The sequence below is a fragment of the Emys orbicularis genome, chromosome 5 (genome assembly GCF_028017835.1).
Source record: "Emys orbicularis isolate rEmyOrb1 chromosome 5, rEmyOrb1.hap1, whole genome shotgun sequence".
NCBI classification, from domain to species: Eukaryota; Metazoa; Chordata; order Testudines; family Emydidae; genus Emys; species Emys orbicularis.
The window spans coordinates 131428823-131451780 of NC_088687.1; the positions used below are offsets into that span (position 1 = coordinate 131428823).

General features: G+C 42.6%; 1 protein-coding gene across 1 annotated transcript in view; it reads right to left on the reverse strand.

Moving 5' to 3' along the window:
- Positions 1–716: 716 nt before the first annotated feature.
- POLR1A (RNA polymerase I subunit A) overlaps positions 717–22958 on the reverse strand; it is a 60993-nt gene continuing 38751 nt past the window's right edge. Inside the window, exons 19-34 of the mRNA XM_065404919.1 lie at positions 22534–22632; positions 19850–20002; positions 19523–19605; positions 18583–18748; positions 17794–18015; positions 15769–15983; positions 14285–14452; positions 13579–13714; positions 10038–10195; positions 8993–9122; positions 8090–8206; positions 6864–7121; positions 5827–6027; positions 4913–5030; positions 3282–3446; positions 717–817 (exon numbers count right to left, since the gene is read on the reverse strand). Coding sequence (XP_065260991.1) covers positions 717–817; positions 3282–3446; positions 4913–5030; positions 5827–6027; positions 6864–7121; positions 8090–8206; positions 8993–9122; positions 10038–10195; positions 13579–13714; positions 14285–14452; positions 15769–15983; positions 17794–18015; positions 18583–18748; positions 19523–19605; positions 19850–20002; positions 22534–22632 — 2490 coding nt within the window. The remainder of the gene's footprint in view (positions 818–3281; positions 3447–4912; positions 5031–5826; positions 6028–6863; positions 7122–8089; positions 8207–8992; positions 9123–10037; positions 10196–13578; positions 13715–14284; positions 14453–15768; positions 15984–17793; positions 18016–18582; positions 18749–19522; positions 19606–19849; positions 20003–22533; positions 22633–22958) is intronic.

Sequence of the window (22958 nt, forward strand, 5' to 3'; positions counted from 1 at the left end):
GTCACAGACACACTCTTTTTAATGACTGGAGCAAAGAGGAAAAGGTGCCCTGGATCTCTTTAAAAATCATAACAATATAGTACAAATAAATACAATAAAAAAACAGGACTTGTCTCCAGCACACAAGTTTCATTCCTGTCAACACACTGTTCCTCAGGCCCACTTGTGAGTTTGTCCCAGAACTATTTAAAATAAGATTAGGTACAGTTATCATGTGACAGAGCAATGTGGTACCCAAGGCCTATCCAGATAGACTGGAAATGCCGCAGACACCTCAGATATGCGAGCAGACTCTCCCCTTTAAATTGTACATGTCAAATGCTACACCTGGCTCCTAATCAGACACACACAGCGTTGTTCATCTCTCTCCAGTGTATAACAATAATTTCATTTTGATCACTACTGAACAGGGGGCAGAGGGAGAGAAGGAAGGGTGCTAGGCCAGAGGATAGTTTTTAGGCATGAACATTCCCATCAAATACTTTACAGTCAAAGTACATCACTTAGTTAGGTTAACAAACCCATTGGCGATCAAGAGAATAACTGGAGATACATTATAGAGAATCCCTCCACACCCCGAAGATATCATTAATGGACTTGTACAAACATTCATTGGTTTTGACATTTCAGCATAGGCTTTGCAAACAACTGCAGTGCAGGTACATCTCTTGTGATAGCCACACTTAATTTTTTTTTTTAATAATAGAGGCAAAACACTATGTAAGGGGTTGCTTGAGGTCAAACAAACCAGTCCCTCCTTTGACAACTTTTCCTACCACCAGGCATGCAGAAGGAGATCTCAGCTCATCATGGGCACCTAAACCAAAGAGTTCAATAAAAATCAGATTAGGGCCATTTCCAAAGGACTTTCACAGGTTACAAAAATGCTAATGATCCAAGTATTTATTTTGTTTACAAAGAGTCAGACCTGCCATCTAAAGACAGATGCTGCCACCTGCAGTTTGGATTGAATTTATCTCTGTGGAAAATGTGGACCTGATTCTTTTCTCACAGTAGTTCTACACTAGAGTACCTGCTCTGACATCAATAGCGTCATGAACCACAGGCTCGGGGAGGCTAATGTTTGCTGGGTAGATATACAGACAACCTTCTATGAAACACAGGAGAAGGCTGACATTCTTTGTGATTTCAGTGCACTAGGCCATGTGTCCAAGAAATCTGAGGCATGCTCTTACAGACATCCCTGGGTGAGGTCTACCATGATATGGACCCTATTTTGTGGTAGATAAACTCTTGCTGGTCTCAAATCTAACACAGCTCCTGTAAGAATTCTATCCTTTCATCGGCAACACTTTGGACTTCTCGGTCAATGCGGAGTCCCAGATTGGTCCAAGGTGATCCGAGTCCAAGCCTCCCAAAATAAAAAAGGTGGGGAGGGTAATGGTTTCATTGAGTCTTGATGGTGTCAAAGTTGCTGTTGTGAGCTAGATGTGGAATGTGCAGCAGAGGAGGAGAGGCAGAAGGCCTCCTGCACTGGAAACTACTACTCCCCTGGTGGCTCTTCCGTTTTCTGCAGGTGTTTCTCCTCACTGTCATGTTCTCACTGGTGCAGGTGGTGGGGCTGTACCGACTGACTCTCTGAGTGGACCTACCATGTTTTGCAGTGGAAGGAAGTAGAGGAAGGTATTCCAAGGCCATGACTGTATATTGTAGGGGTAAGGAGCTGCAGGTCTTGTGAGGTGGGGTGGTTGAATGTCCCCCACACGATCCCTAGTGTCAGTATTTGTAAGGGTGATTCCTGGATTCCCCAGCAGGCCAGGAAGGCTCATAAAAGCGAGATTGAGGTGAATGGGGACATCTCTATTATACTCAGAAGGACAGGAAGAAAATGAATAATCCTCTAAAGGGGAAGCTACCCTATCTTGTATCCTATAGTGATCTTGAACCCCCGACCCCACAATATGAGCTGGAGCGCTCATCTGTACCATTGTACGTTAATAATCAGTATTGAAGCAGAAGGACCTCTAATGGCAGAAGAGAAGGGCAAGGATGTTTCTGGTTGCACAGTCCTTGCAATATCTCTTGAGAAACATCTGCACTGTAGAGATAGGTATTGGAGTCATGGGCACCAGAGTACTCAGCACCAAGTGTGTCAACTTTGGTACTGAGAAGTTGGTCCTGGGAGAAGTGTGGACCACAGATTCGAGCAGTACAATGGGTTTGGCATCAGAGGGACCCAATTTGGGCTGTGACTGGCTTTTGGCCGAGTGGCATGAAGTGACAATGACCTGGTGTGGTTTTTGCCTCATTGGCATCCGAGAGGGTGACCTATGCCTGCGCTCACTCTTCCTGCCTACCCCTTTCTGAAGGGTGGGTGGAAGAGGTTTTGGCTCTTTGCTGGACTTGCTGGTCAAATTGAGTGGAGGAAAAGGGCAACAGACTGAGCATCTAACAACAGCGTGCACTTCTCCAAGGCAAAAAGGCACAACAGCTACATCACCAGATGGGCAGCTTTAAACCCCCGTGACGTTGTCTCAGACATAGTAGCTAGATCCTGTTATGGGGGTTGTCCCTTAATCTATTAGAAAAAAAGTTTTTTTAAAATGCCAACAGGAGTATAACAAGAGAAACCACCACTTACTAGCCTAAGAAAGATCACAAAAGTTCACAGATGTCATAGGTAGCAAGAAGGAACCAAGGGACAGCTGGACCCTTGGATGGGGGCCCACAAGGAGACTTAGGGCACTGCAGGACAAAAGAATCTGATTTTGAATGCTTGGGGCACATAGACAATTGTTCAAAGAACAACTATTTGCTTTGAAACAGAACAGTTATGACTGTCTTATGCAATTAGCTAACAAAGAGGCTTTATTTTTGACTGAAATCAGAGGCAGCTATTTGCTTGCACAGCTGTAGTAGAAACCGGAACACCAAGCACCACCCACTATGCTATGCACTTTCAATACTTCTAACCCCAAGGACAAAAGGTTACATGTATTTAGCCCAATAGAAATGACAGAAGACCATCCAAGGTATTACAGACTAGCATTATCTGATTCTTGAAAGAATGTTAGACTCCACAAACCACACCATGGGGGAGTCTTCTTATTTCAGCTGTCAGCACTATATTAAAAAGAGCATCCCAATTTATCTCAAACTTTTTGTCGTGCAAGGAGCTCATTAACATTTTAGTCTGTAGAGAGTTTTAAAATGTAGTTAAATATCTCTCAGGAGAGTGGAGAGTTATAAAGGGAAACCAAGCAGATGTGAAATGCAGCAGCAGTAATGCAGAGACTTAGAATTCAACTAAAACTATTTACCCATCATTGTCGCTTCCTTCAAAAATTTGTAGCTGGTTTCAAACGTCATCTGTTGCAGAGGGGAGGAGTTGGACTGCATTCCAAAACGATTCAGTGGTTTGTAAACACCTTCAAAACACATGTAATCTGCCACAAGAGAAAGGTGCCGAGGATCTACCACAATACCTGACAATGCAGGAAAAGGGAACATGAGAACATTCAAGAACTAACCAGCACTAAGTTAAATCCCTATAGTCTAGTCAATGGGGTGGGTAAGAATCTCTATTTCCTTCACCACGACACAGGTAAGTCACTAATGATGCAGTGGTGCTTCTCCTTTCAGTAACTGGCATCAACCATTCCCTGCAACACTATCAGACCTCCTCTTTGTTGCATGAAATAATGGATTTGCAGAGAGACTATAATGGTAATTGTGCCTTAGCTACCCAAATGTTTCATCATGTATGATAACAGTATGCGAGTCTTTTGGGGTAGTACATATTTTTTTTAAATGATAGCAATAATACATGCATCATCTTTGTTCAGCCAAAGTTGGCTAAGTCATTTCTGGTCCAGCCGCTACAGTACAGAGCTCTGCCCCCTGCCTCCCCACATGGTTACCCCTAAATCCTGTGCAGTGGAACATCAGAGCTTTGTTATTGGGGAATCGTTACACATGTGCAGGAGGTAGGAGGCTTTACCCCAGTAGGTGTATACCACATAATTACGATGGCGCTTTGGACATTTATACAGTGTGATGGTGAAGACTGTTAACAGCCTCTACCAACAAATATCCCCAGGGCTCTTAAATAGCACAAAGAAAGTCAGGCATTAATAAAAATGGGGATATTAGTGAGTAGTTACTACAGAGGCATTTGCGGACTAGCAGTCCAAAACAGCCTTCCCTCTTTTCACTGGCTGTAATTCAGAGTAAGACATGGGCCAGTTAGTACTGAAAGACAAATCTCTGTAGGCAGGCACTTCAGGTGGGATTAGCCATCTCACCTTAACAGTTTTGATGGACAAAGTAAAAAGTGTTTATTTAAAAATAAATTATTTATTTTTAAATAAACCCTTTTTACTTTGTCCATTAAAACTGTTAAGGTGAAATGGCTAATGCCATTATAATATTTTATATTATATACACACACACCTCAGTAAAATCACTGGAGGATATTGACTCTATTTTCATATATATATCTATTTTCATATATATATATATATATATATATATGAAAATAGATATATATATGAAAATAGAGTCAATATCCTCCAGTGATTTTACTGAGGTGTGTGTGTATATAATATAAAATATTATAATGGCATTATATATATGAAAATAGATATATATATGAAAATAGAGTCAATATCCTCCAGTGATTTTACTGAGGAACAAATGGAAACCAATCAATTAAATGAGAGAACTATCTCAGAGAAGATGCTCACATGTCATGAGGATGGATTTTCAATATGAGAAGTTAGATACATCAATTATAGATTCAAAGAAGAGACTGAAAATACACAAGTGAAGGAGTAGCTAATGCAAAGAGGTCACTTTCCAAACCTATTTCCAGTGGCAAAGTTTTCCCACCTTAACGAAAAATCAGATGAACCACAAGACTAACTCAGCTGATCTAACAACACTATCTTACCATACACAGCAAACACATCTTTAATTTCCTTTTCAATCACCCTCAGGGCAGCCTCGATTCCATAAGTCTTAGCCATTGCATGAATGTCATTGGAATAAAGCCGGCTTAGGTCCAAAAGCTGGAGGCAAGGAAGACAGGTGTAAGTTATTACTCCAGTCACTGTACCTCCCCCAGATAAGCTGCGATAATTTTTCTCCAATTCTCCACTTGCTCAAATTACCTCAAGGAGAACCAATATAGTAAATTACAACACAATCAGATGCAGGTACAGCATTAGCCATAGAGAAAATGTACATATAGTTTTATACCCAGGTCAACAACTTCATCACCATTTACATCACCGGGTGTAAGGGATGGAAATTAAGCAAAGAAAAAATGTAACAATTTCCGATGGAATTCCCAACAATGAGATCTATTGAACTATGGAAAAGTCTCTGACACAATGGAAAGCATGATGCTTGGGACATCTGAAACTCTCAGACAAGCACTGGAGCATACACTGCATGTAACAATCCTGAACTTGTAGGGAGATGGGGTAGGCAGCATAACAGATCTATTCATCTCCAACTACTGTGATTCATTTAGATGGGAGAGCTCCCTCAAGTAACACTTTCAGAGACGGCTGCAAGGAGAGTGGAGCCTCTTTGGTCATTATCTTGGCAATAAGATACTCTGTGCCTCTGCACAAAAGTCCATCTGAAGTGATCAGAAAGTGACTTAAGAGTTCACTTGACGGAGATGTGGCACATGCATTTTGAACCTGCTGGGGGGAGATTTCCAGAGGGTCAAAAAGCAATTAGGTGCCTAGCGCCCAATGAAAGTCAATGGAGGAGGTAGGTACCCGCCTCCGTTTTTTCCCTAGAACATTACACAACAATTACAGAAGTCTCAGGGTTTATAAACACGTTACATACATCAGCATATCTGAATAGCTCTGGGAGGTTTATTCCCTCGGTGTTTAAAACAAATTCTTTCTCCCCTTTCTTATTGGTGCTTTCATTTAAGAAGCACCGCGTGATCCCCTTTGTCTCATGGACAATTGTGTTCTGCATGAGGGACGTTAGGATGGAGGAGAGGTCAAAGTATGCCTTCATCAGAGGAAGCTTCAGTGAAACCTAGAAGAGAAGAACAATGCAGTGTTGGACCTAGTCAGAGGGCAGGGAGGTAAGGGTCAAACACTGGGTTCTTTCTTTTTAAGGGAATGAGATTTTCAAAAACACATTTATCCTAGTACTCATTTATTTATAAATGGACAGATCCTGATGATACAGCTTCCAACAGATGGGTATTAACAGGAAACAATACACTCCAGGCCTATTCACTCACACACTGCAGCTAAAGTCTTACTGACATGAGCTCTAAACAATTTCGCTCTTGTTTCAGCCACACAGAGGATCCCTTTACCTGCTGCTCAGTCCGATTAAGCCAAATCTTACAGCTGCAAAGCTGCATGCTTGTTTCACACACCTCAACGAACATGTGTCTTCTTTGCTGGACGTGTGCTTTGGAGGATTATGCAGGTTTCCCTACTCTGAACACAGACACACAGACGCCTATTGTTGCCCTGCTTTTATAGCACACCCAAATAGTCTCCCATGGTAATGTCAACCATCATCCCGCATATGGAAAGACCTAGGTGTGTATTAAGAAAAAGCTTGAGGCAGAATGAAAACTTGTTAATTGCCACTAGAAAAAATACTGCCATCTCCTGTAAGTTCAAATCTACAGCCAGGAAATGTCTGCTTACATGCATGAGCAGGATAGACATCCTATCTGCAAGTTAATAACAGTAGTGCTGAGACAGAGCAGCACCATTCTACTAGAGAGGTTTATTTATTTTTTGCATTATAGTAGCTGTGCACTGTAGCTTTGAAGATATCAACACACACACACACACACACACACACACACACACACACACGCAGAAGTTTTCCAGTCACCAACATCTTACCTCACACCAGAGCTCATTTTCCGTATCATATGTGTAGTTGACTATAGACGGATGACTGCTCATCACAGCACTAACTCTTAGCTGTGTTGAATGCTCTAGTTTGGGTCCTTTTTCTTTTTTAGTCTGATAATTATATTCATTCTGAACCCCTTCTTCAGCATCCTCAGCCCTTTTATCGTCATGCAGCATGCCTTCTTCCTCTTCTGGATTTTCGTCACCATTTTCCTCACTGTCCTCTTCCTCGCTCTCATAATCAACCTGCAGAGATTATATGTTTAAAATCCAATCTATACCCCATATATGTGGAGAGCACTGCGGGAAGCAGTTTTGTTCACACAAACCCCTCACTGTGGAAGTGATCTTCCTGACAGACAGGTTGACATGAAGTTCACTTTTAACGCTTTAAAAGGCAGGTTTTGCCTATAAAGACAGTGGTACGTATTCATTTTAGTCTCAATTTCTTTGCAATCGTGACATGATTTCTCAGTGTTATTAACTTCAGACTGCGTCTCATACACACACACACGCGCGCACACACGCGCGCACACACAAATGTACACCAGCATCATGCAAAATATGGCTGTTTCCTCAAGGATCCTGGGAAGAGAGCAATGTTTCTATGAGTGACTAAAGGAACTCCGCATATTTCAACTAGTTCACCCTTACACTGAAATGATAGATATAGGTCTTAAAATAGCTATACAATAGGGGACATGTTAACAATATAAACACATAAGGAGGGGATTTGTTTAATTCTGTAGAAGAGTTATAAATTGAAGTAATGGGATGAAATTAAGTAAATTTAGATTGAATTACTGCAAGGACAACTTGGCTACCAGATGCATCAATCGTACATCAGCAGGGGACGGACTAGAAAATCCACCGTTTGTCATCTCTAATTTCTATATTTTTTGGTCTACCAGATTAATGAATACTGGACAGATGGTGTCCAGATTGACAAGGTGGTTTATACCTAATCTCTGATGCGAGGTGAGGTTCCGGGCCAATCATTTCACAGAATGGGTCAAATCTCCAGGGATGCTAAGTACTTGCTACTCCCACCAAAGCATAGAGCTGATCAGAAAACAGGAAAACATTTTCACAATTTCTTTTCCATTTTTGTTTGACATTTTGCTTTGATGGAAATTCTCTGAACCAGCTCTAATGAAGTCAATGGCAGTGGCAAGTCCTCAGCACCTCTCTAGAATTGGTCCCCAAGTCATTACCTCTTCTTCCTGCTTCTCTCTTCGTTTTGTATCTGTAGCATCAGCGTCTCCTTCATCTGCTTCACCATCAATGAGCCTCCCTGCTTCCTCCTCGTCAGCTTCATGATCATCCTGTGTCTGGAGAACAGTTACAAGTGAGAAGCACAAGCGGATTCTGTATTTTGATTCTGGTCCTGGAATATGCCCCATGTTAGACAAGAAAAAGCCTGACCACTTGGAAGCTTCCCCTGAACTAAAAGCACTCTGCTAAACCTCTGGAACGCAACATTCTCCTATCCTTCCATCTGAGACTGTTTTCAATGTCAGTAGACAAATATTTAGTACAAGAAGTCACACTCAGAATCCTATTATACAGGAGCAACAAAGCCCAGCTGGCAATACTTTCAGGCATTAAACAAGAGACAATTCTGTAGAGGATACATCCACTATCACCCTGTTTAGCCAACACCCAAAGCCTTCAGATGAAACAGAGAGCTGGCCAGCAGGCTTTGAAAAATGCTGCTCCCTTAGGTCCTCAACCCAAGAGCAAAGCAAGGGCAGCAATCACTAGGGCTAAAGCCAGCCGGACACTTTCATCCAGTAAATCCTAAGGGACATGGAGTTTAGTAGACCTTAGTTTGCCAAACTATAGTAAGCTATTCATTTCCATGCCACACTCTGGGAATGTCATTCTGAGCAGAGTGTGTGTCACCAAATTGGCTTTTCAGACCCTTGTCAATATACATAAAGGGCATCTTTAGAGAATTATTAGTGCTTCAAAAATGGAGATAGTATTTGTATAATCATATAAAGCACTATACGTGACAAGCATTAGCATTCTATGGATAGCAGCATTTTAATGGTGTGCTGAGCTCACAAAGAAAAATGTAAAGGGATTTTCTAAGAAACTCATTTTTTCCCCACCTGGTTTTCTTGGGATTCTCCGCCACTGCCATCTAGATCCCTCCGAGTTGCCTTACGAGTATTGACCACATTGAAAGATGCCAGCTTTGCACTCTTCCTTTTAATCGTTTCCAGCAAGATTTTAAAGAATCTAAAAGAAAATGCAGTGCAAAATCTCCATGCTCAGAAGTACCACAAACAATTTCCAGGCATTGCAAGATGCGTATGTTCTGTTCAGTAAGCCAGTCAATTTAGAAGCAGAGGACAAACTCATTGATGCATTTAAAGGGACTTTTAAGGTGGGACAAATTTTGCTTTTCCTCCCACCCCTCCTTTTTTTCTTCCCAAGAATGATGATGTGTCTCTTTCAATTACATATGAAACCACCTATCTAAAGCTTAAACAATTAGCTCACCTATCAAGATCAGTGGGCTATCAAACTGAAAGAGAGGTAGAAGAGCAGTTTTCAGTGCTGCTGGTTTATTATCACAGTCACATTTTTTAGCAATGAGAATGATCAAGACTTTTCTTTTATTAAAGATCTCAGGCTGAGCTAACACTGCCTGAGGGAAGAACAAAGAATGCTGGAATGGTGATGAAGTATCCCTCGTCACGCAACCCAAACAGCTTTCAAAACAACTGTAGCATGGTTCCTCTTGGGTTTTCTTTTACTGTATATGTAAAGTTTGGATTAAGTGATCTGATAGAAGGGATCAGTCTCCCCAGTGAAACCATGAGGGGGTTGATTATACAAATTATTCTTTAGGCGTGTCAGTAGAGAACAGTTGAAAATTCAGCCCCCCCCCCCCATACAAACTACTTATATAATGCATGTGCAGCTCTCTACAGTTTATTATTTCGAAACCTTTGCCATTCTTCATTTAAATCCGTTTATTAGCCCAGGGAACAGCTGTATAGACATTACTGCACAGATCCCTTCAGGAGTGTCCAAAATTGGAAGCCTCAAGCAGCACTGGCGAGATCCTGCAGCCTAGAACGAACCTTAGGACTATGCAGCTAGGATGAGTGAAGATTGAACAGCGGAGAGATTTGAAAGTGAACTGACCGTGTTTCCATGAAGTATAAGATGTCCCTCGGCTTCAGACACTTCTCCTCCCGATAGTATTCATATGGCAGGAAATAAAATTTGATTTGGTAGAGACGGTGTTTGCTTAGTTTCCCTTCTATGCACAGAGACTCCTCAACTTCAACTTTTTGCAAGACCTGAAATAGCAGCGAGTGAGATTCTGCATCCTCCAAGCAAGGCATTTCATCCACTCCCCAGAACTTCATCCCTTTTTATAGGAGACAAGTTGCATGTAGCAAGCTGTCAAACACTCCCTGCATGCTGGCTTTGGGGACATGGGGAAGGAGACTACACCCTGTACTCCTGGGGGCATTCTGCACCAAAAAGTTCTGTGCCAAAAAATTAAAAATTCTGCACACAGTATTTTAAAATTCCTCAAGGACTGGGCCTGCCCCAGAAACACCCCAGGGCCCCGCCCCTCCATGCCAGGTGCACCAGGTGTGAGCTGGCAGGCTCAGCAAGGCAGGATCCAAGTGTGAAGGGGCTTAGTGTGGGGGGATCCACGTGTAGGTTCAGAGGGTTCTATGTGGGGCAATCTGGGCGCGGGTGGCTCAGTGAGGGGATCCCGATGCAGGGGGGTTCTGGATGCACAGAGGCTTGTTGGGGGGGTTCTGGGTACAACAGTAAAGGAACTCTGCAGGGGGGTCCACGTGAAGGTGGTTGGGGCTCAGCATGGGGGTCTGGGTGTGGGGGATTCAGTGGAGGGTCCAGATGCTGGGGTAATGGGTCTCAGTGGGGTGAGGATCCAGGTGCAGCTGGTTGGGGCTCAATGAGATGGGAATCTGAGTGCGGGTGGCTTGTCGGGATGGTCCAGGTGCAGAGGGAGTGGGGCTCCACGGGAGGATCTGGGTATAAGGGGGTCTGAATGCACAGGGGTTGGGTGGATGGGGAAGGAGCTCCCTATACAGTGATCTCTCCCCCTGCAGCTGAGGAGCGATGGGTGCAGGAAGCTGGTGATGGGGGGGGTTGTTCGTAGAGTTTCCTGCAGTCTGGGGAGAAATCTGGGAGTGGGTCTGACCTGGCCCTGGATGCTGTCCAGGGGAAGAGGAAGTCCCATCCTCCCCAGCCCAGCCAGGACTAGCAGCTGAGCCCGGTGCAGGGTAGGAGCCACCAGTCAGTCTTCCCCACTCCTGCCCCTCATCCCACAGGTATCTATCTCTCTGCCAGCTGCCTTGGGCACCCAAAACATACTGCTGGGGAGAGTCACATGACCTCTCTTGTGGCTTCCCTTTGCTTCCCCGTCATAAAGTCATTTTTCTGCGGGGAAGCAAAGAAATCTGTGGGGGACATGAATTCTGCGCATGTGCAGTGGTGCAGAATTCCCCCAGGAGTAACCCTGATTTGGCACTTTCAGCTCAAACTTAACTCCACAGATTTGTATACACATTGCCTTTTCTCTGACCAAACTGCCTCACCTCCTTCCCCTGTTCCCTCCAAGAAGCCAGAAGAGCGCTCTCTCTCTCTCACACACACACACACACACACACCCCTACCTCAGTGCGCCAACAGACTCAAGCTAGTGACTCACATTCACTTGCTCATTGAATGTGTCAGGTCCTCAGCACACAGCAGCAGCCTATGTTTGCTTCTGCTGTTTTCCAGTTTTAGGAAGGGACCCAATGCCGCAGCAGGAGCAGGAAAAGGTAGGGCATTAGAGGAGCATGGGAAACAGTCAAAAAAGGGAAATACAGACTAGATCGGACTCTGATCTCTCCATTTTCCCAAGTGCTTTCCTCCTCCACAGCACAGCAGCCCCAAGTAGCTTAGGGAAAAACCTAGAAAAATAGCTAGTCCCTCTAGTGCAGTGGTGGGCAACCTGCAGCCCGTCAGGGTAATCTGCTGGCGGGCCGCGAGACAGTTTGTTTATATTGACCGTCCACAGACATGGTCACCCACAGCTCCCAGTGGCTGCGGCTCGCCATTCCCAGCCAATGGGAGCTGGGAGCGGCCGTGCCTGTGGACGGTCAATGTAAACAAACTGTCTCGCGGCTCGCCCGCGGATTACTTCGATGGGCTGCGTGCAGCCCGCAGGCCACAGGTTGCCCACCACTGCTCTAGTGCAAATCTCTTTAGGATTAACGCATTTCCTAAAGGCTAAAGATAATGAAAATCTCTAATTCGAGAGCTTAACAAAATGAGCGGGTGGCAAGACCAAGACAGGCTGCCTCAGAGGTAATGCGTGGACCTTCCCCTCAACATATTGTTATTCACCATACCCTTTCTTCATCGTCCTTTGGTCAGTTTCTAGCCTGTGATCGTGCTCTTATTCAAGTTAATTTTAATTCAAGTACTTCTTATTTTATATAGTCATACTTCTTACTTTATACAGTCATTAATGATCTGGAGGATGGCATGGACTGCACCCTCAGCAAGTTTGCAGATGACACTAAACTGGGAGGCGTGGTAGATACGCTGGAGGGTAAGGATAGCATACAGAGGGACCTAGACAAATTAGAGGATTGGGCCAAAAGAAATCTGATGAGGTTCAACAAGGACAAGTGCAGAGTCCTGCACTTAGGATGGAAGAATCCCATGCACTGCTACAGACTAGGGTCTGAATGGCTAGGCAGCAGTTCTGCAGAAAAGGACCTAAGGGTTACAGTGGACAAGAAGCTGGATATGAGTCGACAGTGTTCCCTTGTTGCCAAGAAGGCTAACGGCATTTTGGGCTGTATAAGTAGGAGTATTGTCAGCAGATCGAGAGACGTGATCATTCCCCTCTATTCGACATTGGTGAGGCCTCATCTGGAGTACTGTGTCCAGTTTTGGGCCCCACACTACAGGAAGGATGTGGAAAATTGGAAAGAGTCCAGCAGAGGGCAACAAAAATGATTAGGGGGCTGGAGCACATGACTTATGAGGAGAGGCTGAGGGAACTGGGATTGTTTAGTCTGCAGAAGAGAAGAATGAGGGGGGATTTGATAGCTGCTTTCAACTACCTGAAAGGGGGTTCCAAAGAGGATGGAGCTCGGCTGTTCTCAGTGGTGGCAGATGACAGAACAAGCTGTAATGGTCTCAAGTTGCAGTGGGGGAGGTTTAAGTTGGATATTAGGAAAAACTTTTTCACTAGGTGGGTGGTGAAGCACTGGAATGGGTTACCTAGGGAGGTGGTGGAATCTCCTTCCTTAGAGGTTTTTAAGGTCAGGCTTGACAAAGCCCTGGCTGGGATGATTTAGTTGGGGATTGGCCCTGCTTTGAGCAGGGAGTTGGACTAGATGACCTCCTGAGGTCCCTTCCAACCCTGATATTCTAGGATACTTATCAAAGCCTCTTTGCAATGATCTAATTATTCAATGAACTCAGGAGGCAAGAATAATCATAAAAGGACCTCCAAATCCCAAAATCAATTTCTAGGCCTTCCTCCCTCCAACTCTATTCAAACTTGCACCCTCTGGAAAAATCTGGGACAAGCAATGGTTTATTAAGGAGCAGACTTAAGTGTACCCACTTTGCTGAGCCTTTTTTTTTTTTGCCGCAAGGAGTCACAAAACATACACAAAGACATAAAGGAGAGGCTCACCTCCGCTAAGCACACTCTTGTAAACTGTTTCTTAAGCCTTTTCACCTTCTTGTGAGCTTTCTTGGTATTAAGCACAGGAACGCTCATCATTGGAGTTTTAATGTTAGCACTAGCTACCATCAGGATCTCCCGCAACCTTTAATAGAAAATACTCTTGCAAATTAAGCTATAAGGGCATAATACAATCAAATAAGAATACAGTTCATTTAATGAGGTAGCATGCAATACTCTCTGGAACCTCCCTCAAATCAGTGTGCAGCTAAAAGCTATGGCCAGAACAACACTTGTTCCATTTCAATTTGGTATTCATTTCCCCATCATCAAATATATACTGAATAAACAGAATATAGCTCTCAATTGGAATATCATCCGGATTCAAAGAGGCCTGAAATGATGTGAAATAAAATGATGTACTGACTAAAAATACAAAACAAAAAGGATATTCAACCGCATTTCCTCTTAGACTAGATGGCTATTAATATGTCTGTTCCATCTCCAATTTCTGTGATTCATCTTTATTTGTTTGTCTTTCAATCTACAAAATTTTTAAACGCCCTTGTTTTCCATACACAGTCACCAGTGATCAGTAACCTAGAGGGATTGTTCTGCTTTCAGTTCACACATGCAGTTTCCAGTAAGTATTAATGGATACTATCTACAAGCTTCAAGAGGGATAACAGACCCAGAGGGAATAAATGTTTCTTACCTTGGAATACCCAATGTGACATTCATTTCACCTCTGCCAGCAAAATGAAAGGTGTTCAGAGTCATCTGCGTGGAAGGCTCCCCAATGCTTTGAGCAGCAAGGAGACCCACAGCCTCTCCTGGGTCACACAGGGACCTTTGCCACTTCAAATGCAACAAGCTGTTTAATCTGAAGACAGACCAGAGATAATCGCACACTGAGGCTTAACTCAACACTGTAACAAGTGGAAACCAGGTGCAGACTGCAGCACGACTCTGGTTACCAGAAGTGTTTTCTGTTTTACAGCTAGAGTTGCTTTTGGAAAAGTCAGTGCTATGGATGGGTCTGCAAACACTTAGTCCTCCACAAAGAGTAAGCCAATTCACCTAACTCTAAGGGTATGTCTACATGCAGCGAGGAAGTGCGATTCCCAGACTCACGCTAGCTCAGCTCAAGTTAGCATACTAAAAATAGCGTGGGCACTGCGGCGGCTTGGGCTAGCTACCCAAGCTCAGACCCAGGGGTTGGGCGGGCTTGAACTCTGGCAGCTAGCCTGAGCCACTGCCACAACGTCCATGCTATTTTTAGCACGCTAACTCGAGCTGAGCTAGCATGAGTCTGTCTAGCCTCACTGGGAATCACACCTCCCCCAGGCAGTGTAGGCATAATCTAAACCTTAGAGGCACAGTCTACTGACCTGAGCATACAACTAGGAGCCTTGAACGAGTCTAACCTCTGTGTCTCGGTTTCCCCATTTGTAAAAAGGGGATACATTTACTACTACTTGCTATTCCTATCTATCTCACTGAGGTATAGTGAGAATTAGTGCAAGTTTTTAATATAGTATTACTGTAATGCTTTACATTTCCTGCTGCATTTACGCAATGGTAGAATACTGCAACTGACAGAGAACGCCTTCCAGCAACCCTTATTCACACCAGTAGTCCTCTTGAGATCAAGGATGAGTTGCACAAGTAAGGGTTGAAGGAGACAACCTAATATTGCTACTCAGTTCTGATGTCAAACACATTTGTTAATTTAGTGCTTGCGAAAGTTGTTGGATTGTCAGTCCTCTACCCACAGAACAGATGCACCTCAACCCTATTCTGGAGAGAGCAGTATCTCTAAGGATAATAATAAACCACCTAGCTCTTGTATTGCGCTTTTCATCCGTAGATCTCAAAATGCTTTACAAAAAGGAGGTCAGTACCATTATCCCCATTTTACACAGAGAAGAGTATCTGTGTCTAAGGCAAATTCAGTCTTTGGGAGCTCTGTTGAGCGTGACCATAAAGGTACCAATTATGGCCACGGTTTTGTGCTGGGCACATTTGTCTCCTAGGAACCAGGCTGCGACTCACTAACCCATTTCACAAAGGTCAAGACAGAGCCACCAGATGGTAAAGACTTTATCATTACCATCCTGGATCCAAATCAGTGTTATTTGTGTGAGGGGGGGAGGGGAAGGAAGGAAAGAGGCACTGTAAATATATAAAGGTTATTACCTATCACAAGAAAGCTCTGATTTTACATAGTTGCTGTTGTTCTGAGCATTCCATTCACTGATGTAATTCTCTACTTCACTTTCAAATGCTTCTGAAACAGATGCAAAATAAATATCTGGTCGCCAGACGGCCAGGCTTGGGTCAGGACACTTAGATGTCCTCTTTAGATATTTTCTCTGGCTCTTCTCGTCCAGTTCATACCACATCTTCAGTAACTGAAAACAACAGCCGATTGCAAAATGAGCCACAGTTTACCCATGCAGCATTAATCAAGCCATAGAGAAGGGAAAAAGATCACCAGTGTGACAGTGAGATAATATCAGATGTCATATGAGATGTTTATATTCATGATAGCATCTTTGATCCTAAAACACGTAACCAATTTAAAGTAGATATACCAGCCATACACAATGGTAATTTCATCCACCACTGAACTGCAGTCACTTCTGAGAGTCAATTGCCCCAATATAGTTTAACAGTATGCAGTAACACTATGCGCCTGTTTCGGATAAAGTGAAGAATACCTTTTCCAATTATAATTGAAGATGTTCCGTAGACAGAATGGAATGAAATGTCTAGGGCACTGAAGTTAACACAAATATTTTAATCAATAGTGACATACACTCTTGAATGTTCTCTGTCTGTTGCAAGTGTCATCTGAAAAAATGGCACTTTTAGCAGAAAAAGGACTCCTATTATATGGGACACTGGTACAACACTACCTCAGAGAAAAGGGTGACAACTCCTGAAATATAAACACCACTTTCCTCAGATCCTCAGCTGATGTAAACCTGGCAAATCAGTGGAGCTATCCCTGTTTATACCTGTCAAGGCTCTAGCCCAATAGGTATTAAATGGAGATTTTCCATTTAGCTTGAACCTTATCAGTGCTGACAGGACAAAACAACGAGATTATATTGTCTCAGGCCATATTTCTGTTCTTCAGTTTAAAAGGAAAAAAAAAAAAAATCAACCTTTCATATTATGCACTGAATAAAACACAAGCCAACACCAAACAAAAGCATTTGATATACACAAGGGGTCAAATTCATTTCTCATGTAACTCCCTGGTTTTCCAGGGCTTAGCTCATGGATGAACGGGGCCCATGGTAAGAAGAAGTTCATATGTTAAGTCTCACATTCCATGTAGCTGCATTGCCCCGAAAGTTAATGGAACTGTAATTACATCACAAATGTGTAAATCAGATCAGTGACAGAATTTATAATAATTTCAGCTGAATTACCGGAGTTAGAAGTTTCAATTTTTACAGCGAGGATAATTAACCATTGAAACAAGTGTTGAGGTGGATTCTTGATCACTGGCAATTTTTAAATCAAGATTTGATGCTTTTCTAGGAGATGTGTTCTAGTTCAAACAGGAATTATTTTGGGGAAGTTCTCTGGCCTGTGTTATACAGGGGGGCAGGCCACATGATCACAGTGGTCCCTTCTGGCTTTAGAATTTATGAAGCTTTAGGAGAACAAAGTACAATTGAGTTTCTGTGCAAAAAGAACCCACATATAATTAATGGGGAAAATTCAGACTTGTTATAGGAAAAGAAACCCCACTGAAGTCAGTGGAGTTACACCTGTTTACATCATTTGCCTGCACATTTACTTTATTAATTAGAAGCTACAGAAGACAGGTTAGTGCTCTGAAGTATAAGATTCTCAATACTTATACTGCTTGAAATACCAGGCACGGTTGACTCAGCCTTTCAGTTAAATGGACTTTCATCTAGTTTGCTGTGCATCAGTCTGTCGGAGGAGACCTACTCTGTGTGGATGTTCAAGATCCCAGGGCCTGCCCCAGAGAGTTCTTAGCCTCTGCCCACCATTAAGCAGTAAGCATTTACCAGGCTGGCACATTCCATCTCAAAAGATGGTTCCGTTTTAGTAGCTCAAATAGCACTGTGGCATAAAAAGACATGATATACAAGTAAAGTGGCGCTGGAGCAGTTTCCCCCCCCCCCTCCAGAATCCTGTACTAAAGCGTTTAATCAGTTCATTTGCTCTTTGCATTACCTGTAGGGTTGCAGGGTCTCTGCCATTTATGATCTCCCCTCCTAGGGTCTGTTCCCTCACTCTTGCCATTTTTTTCTGAGAATACAGCAGAAACGCTCCTTCTCTTGGCAAAGAAACTTGATGCTTGGTTTGCCACTTTTTGATAGCTCTGAAGTGTTGATTTGCTTGCTGAGGATCGATCTTGGATAAAACTTCATCTATGTGTTTAGACTTCTGTATCACCTAGGAAAAGAGACCCAAAGCACAAGTCTTCTAGTTCTCCTTATGACTGTATTTTCAGTTATAATGAATGTAAGGTGAAAAACTAAAGCAGAGTTGAAATGGACATACACTGGCCCTCAAAATCTTCAGTTGTCATAACGTGTTCTATATTATTTTCCAACAAAGCTGACTTTTAAAACTATTTTTGCTTCATGTGACTATTACAGCTCCATAATAATTAAGGCTGACGGGACAGTATTGAAGGGAAAAGATTGGCCACGGTGATGCTGCACAATCTAGGTTGGATTCATATCAATTGCCAAGGTTCGAGTAGAGGGGAGAGTACAGGTATGAGCGTGCCTGAGGCTCCACTGAGAATCAAGCTCAGCTCAGTTATTCCTTATTCTAATGAGACACTTTTACAGTCTGAATGAGTTGGGAAAATAAAATACTATATTAAATAGAAGAGATGCACACTCAGACAATGCCATGAAAGCAATTATGCCATTGTATTCTAAACAGATCTACAAGATGCTCAGTGCACGCCTCTCCCCTCACCCATGTGAGTTTAAGATCAGTGTGTTCTACCTCATAGTTCTCTGCAATGAAAGGAAACTGCTTGGGTTGCAGGAACTGGGTCCTGGGGATATCTAGCCCGTCTTCACCGTAAAGGAACTGCACCACACTGCCATCGCTGTCCCTCACACTCAGGTCATACTGAACTACCAGCCCTTCCAAGTGCTTTATGATACACCTGCAAGAAAACAAGTGTTGTCAGAGGCTATGGAACAACTAGGTTATGACAAATTTTTAAACTGGAATATTACTCAAGTGAGTCTTTTTCAAATAAGTTTTAGGGATGATCAGGAATCCTAGAGGCTGAAATCTTGTGTAGCCACAGCACAGTTATGGCACACCCCCTCCCATTTTCCTTGAATGCGAGTTAAAGGGACCACCTCAATGAGCAAGAGGGTAGTTCACTTTATGACCATTTTTGATCCTTGGCCTCTCTGCTAACAGTAGTGGTGAGTTGAGAGATATGGACACACATTCAATAGGGATGGGATTGAGACCAACACATTCGAGAAAGGCCACTGAACATTTAAGAGGGTATTTTGCATTATGTCACTTACTGCTGAAAATTCACTGCACTGGAAACAGGGAGCCTATTCTGAAGGCCTGAGGAGTTTTGTCTGAGTATGGACTAAAACTATTTGGCCAAGAAAACTGACAATGCACTCTAATCTGTTTATTTTCTTTCCAAGGACTTGCTCTTCCTGGTACAGAAAAGAAGCCAGTATCACTACAAGTCAGAAAAGTGAGAGATGAAAGACCCATTGGATCTAAGCCATCAGAAAGAGAATGTTTATTTTTCTTAGCCCAAAAGCCTACATGGTGAAATCATGCTTTAGGAACCCATCAGCTTCTGTACAATTGTACTAGATGATGCATATCTATTGCCTAAGTTAAAATATTTCAGGGAAAAATACTTTGAAAATGTCAAAAGTTTCCAAGGAGCAACTCCTACCTTTGAAGGTATCCAGATCGGCTGGTTTTGACGGCTGTATCCACCAGACCTTCCCTGCCAGCCATGCAGTGAAAGAAGAATTCCTAAGATACAAGCACAATCTTCATGAAAAAATATAAAACAGCTTCATGTTGCCAAGGAATATGTTAAGGTAGAGTATGAATTACCGTGCTCAAGAGCAGCACTTAAAAATAGGGTTGGAGAAGGCCTATTTGTCTAGATATTTACAAGGACGCTCTCCACTTTAGTATCTGAATCTACATAAGTTAGGGTACAAGTACGGCATGAAAGAGCGAAAGGAAACAGGAGCCTGAGCACTATACTTACAGCAGGTTTGATGCCTGTGAGAAATCTGCCAGTCACAAATCCCCCTGATCTAGGGGAAAAATCATAAGGCTGGAAACAAGGCAATGATTTACCAGATGCCATCAGAGGGGGCCTTCGACCTTCCAACTCAATCTGACCCAGCAAGCACGAAATCTACATTGGAAAGATGCATGCAGAAGAGAAACAAAATGACATGCAAAACCTCTAATGGTAAAAAGCTCGTTTTTCGATCTTACTCTCTTGGTTCATGTAAGTGTAACACCTTTTCCCCCCTGAAAAAAATGTATTTATATATAAAGGAAATAAGCACTGTTAAGAAATAGTGAAGCCCAGTTAGGTCATCTTGTCAAGCCTTTTCCTTAGTTCAGTTTCATCACATTACTACTTATGTCCCCTAGGATCATCCTGAACAATTCATAGAATCACAGAATCATCTAAATGTAGGGCTAGAAAGGACCTTGAGACGTTATCAAGTCCAGCCCCCTGTGCTGAGGCAGGACCAAGTAAACCTAGATCATCCCTGACAGGCGTTGGTCCAAATTGTTCTTCAAAACCTCTAGTGATGGGGATTCCACAACCTCCCTTGGAAGCTGATTCCAGAGATTAAATACCCTTATAGTTAGATAGTCTCTCTTACCATCTAACCTAAATCTCCCAGATTAAGCCCATTACTTCTTGTCCTACCTTCAGTGGACATGGAGAACAATTGATCACAGTCTTCTTTATAACAGCCTTTCACATACATGAAGACTTATTAAATCCTCCCTCACTTCCCCCCACCTCCACCGGACCTATTTTTCCTAACCTTTCGTCATAGGTCAGGGTTTCTAAACCTTCTATCATTTTTGTTGCTCCTTCTGGACACTTTCCAATTTGTCCACATTTTCCTAAAGTGTGCTGCCCAGAATTGGACAAGGTACTCCAGCCAGGGCCTCACCAGTGCCAAGCACAGCAAGACAAATACCTCCTGTGTCTGACACGACACTCCTGTTTATACACCCCAGAATATTAGCCTCCTTCACAACTGCATCATGTTGTTGACTCATTCAATTTGTGCTCCATTGTAATCTTCAGATCCTTTTCAGCAATACTACCACTTAGCCAGTTATTCCCCATTTCACAGTGTGCGTTTCAGTTTTCCTTCCTAAACTGAGTATTTTGCATTTATCTTTATTGAATTTCAGACCAATTCTCCAATTTGTCATGGTCATTTTGAATTATAATCCTGTCATCCAAAGTCGTTGAAACCCCTCTCAGCTTTGTGTCATCTGCAAATTTTATAAACTTACTCTCCACTCCATTATCCAAGTCATTTAATGAAAATATTGAATAGTACTGGACCCAGAAATGACCCAGTAGGATCCCACTAGATACACCCTTTCGGTGTGACAACAAACCGCTAACTACTCTGAGTAGTTTTTCAACCAGTATCTAGACCTCTTTTCCCTCATTTACTTATGAGAATGTCATGTGGAACTGTGTCAAAAGCCCTACTAAAATCAAGCTATATCACATCTACTGTTTCCCCGTCTACTAGGCCAGTACACCTGTTAAAGGAGGAAATTAGATTGATTTGGCATCATTTGTTCCTTATAATCCTATTATCCTCTAGGTGCTCATAAACGGATTGCTTAATACATTTATTCTAGTATCTTTCCAGGTATCAAAGTTAGGCAGACTGGTCTATAATTCCCTGGGTACTCTTTGTTCCCTTTTTAAAGATAGGTACTACATTTGCCCTTCTCCAGTCCTATGGGAACTCACTCATCCTCCAGGAGATCTTGAAGATAACTGCAAACAGTTCCAAATTTGCTTCAGCTGGTTCCTTAAGTACCCTAGGATGAATTTCATCAGGCTTGAATACATCTAACTTATCTAGATATTCTTTAACCTGTCCTTTCCCTCTTTTGGCTTTTGTACCATCCCCCAAGTTGTTAATATTAATTGTGTTGAGCATGTGGTCACAATTAATCTTTTTAGTAAAGACTACAGCAAAGTAGGTATTCCTCTCTTCTGCTCGGTATCTATCTTTCAATACATGTAGAAATTCTATTCTATTCGATTCAATATAGGTTCTTATACTGTCCTCATCATAGTATTGGAGCGCCTTTCAGTAGTGCATTAAGCAACATGACTCATCTGGCACTGTGGTTCATTCGCTTTGAAATCCTCCTCCCAGAGGGAGAATGGTTGGAGTGGAAAGTTGTGATGGCCCTTAGTTCCTGTGGAAGTTCATTCCCCTGAGAAAGCGGTCTCCTACATAGACAAGCTTTACCTTGATGGTACAAAGTTCCATTGTGAAATACAACAAAACAATTACAAGTTAGAACTGGGGTTTGTTTTGGTATTCTTCATTATGTCATCACCTACTAAGGAGTTATGTTTTAGCTACAAATCTTGCTGTTCTAAGAACTGATGCAAAAGTGAAATGTGGTCAAACTGAAAATACTCGTTCCTCACTGTCCTATGTGCCAATGAGGTCTTTGACTCATTTATAATATATTTCCCTAAAAGTTACTCAAGTCAAAATTGCGCCCTCCCAGCTCCCAAAGCTAAGAATAAATACCCTACTTTACTACAGAATACACAAGCCATTCCTGAAATAGCCTCTTGATAAGCTATATTTGTAGAACAAACCATGGAAACAAACCAGTGAGTCTTATAAAAAGTAATTACTTTAATACCTGCATTGTATTTACAGTGGATCCTTTGGCTCCTGACTGCACCATTAACTGCAAGTTGTTCTCTGGGAAGCTCCTGTGGAGACCAAGGGGCATGCATGCCTAAAAAAAAGTTTTGAAAGAAAGATACCAAAGAGTCAAGTTCACATTTCTAATTAAAATCACCGGAAATTCTGTTGGCATTAAGAAAAAATGTGAAATCCAAGACAAACAGATGTTATTTATAGTTACAGAAAACAATACTGTTAGTAAGATTTTATGGAAACTTTCGCCTAGAAGTACCACTGCAGCTGGCAACCTTGTTGCTAGGCTCTGATGACAAGCTAAAAATTAAAAGGACCTTAAAGGTTAAACCAGTTTCTAATTATAAGAGGTCGTCTCCCTCTCAAAAAAAAAAAAGATGATTGAGGAACACTAGCAGGGCAGTG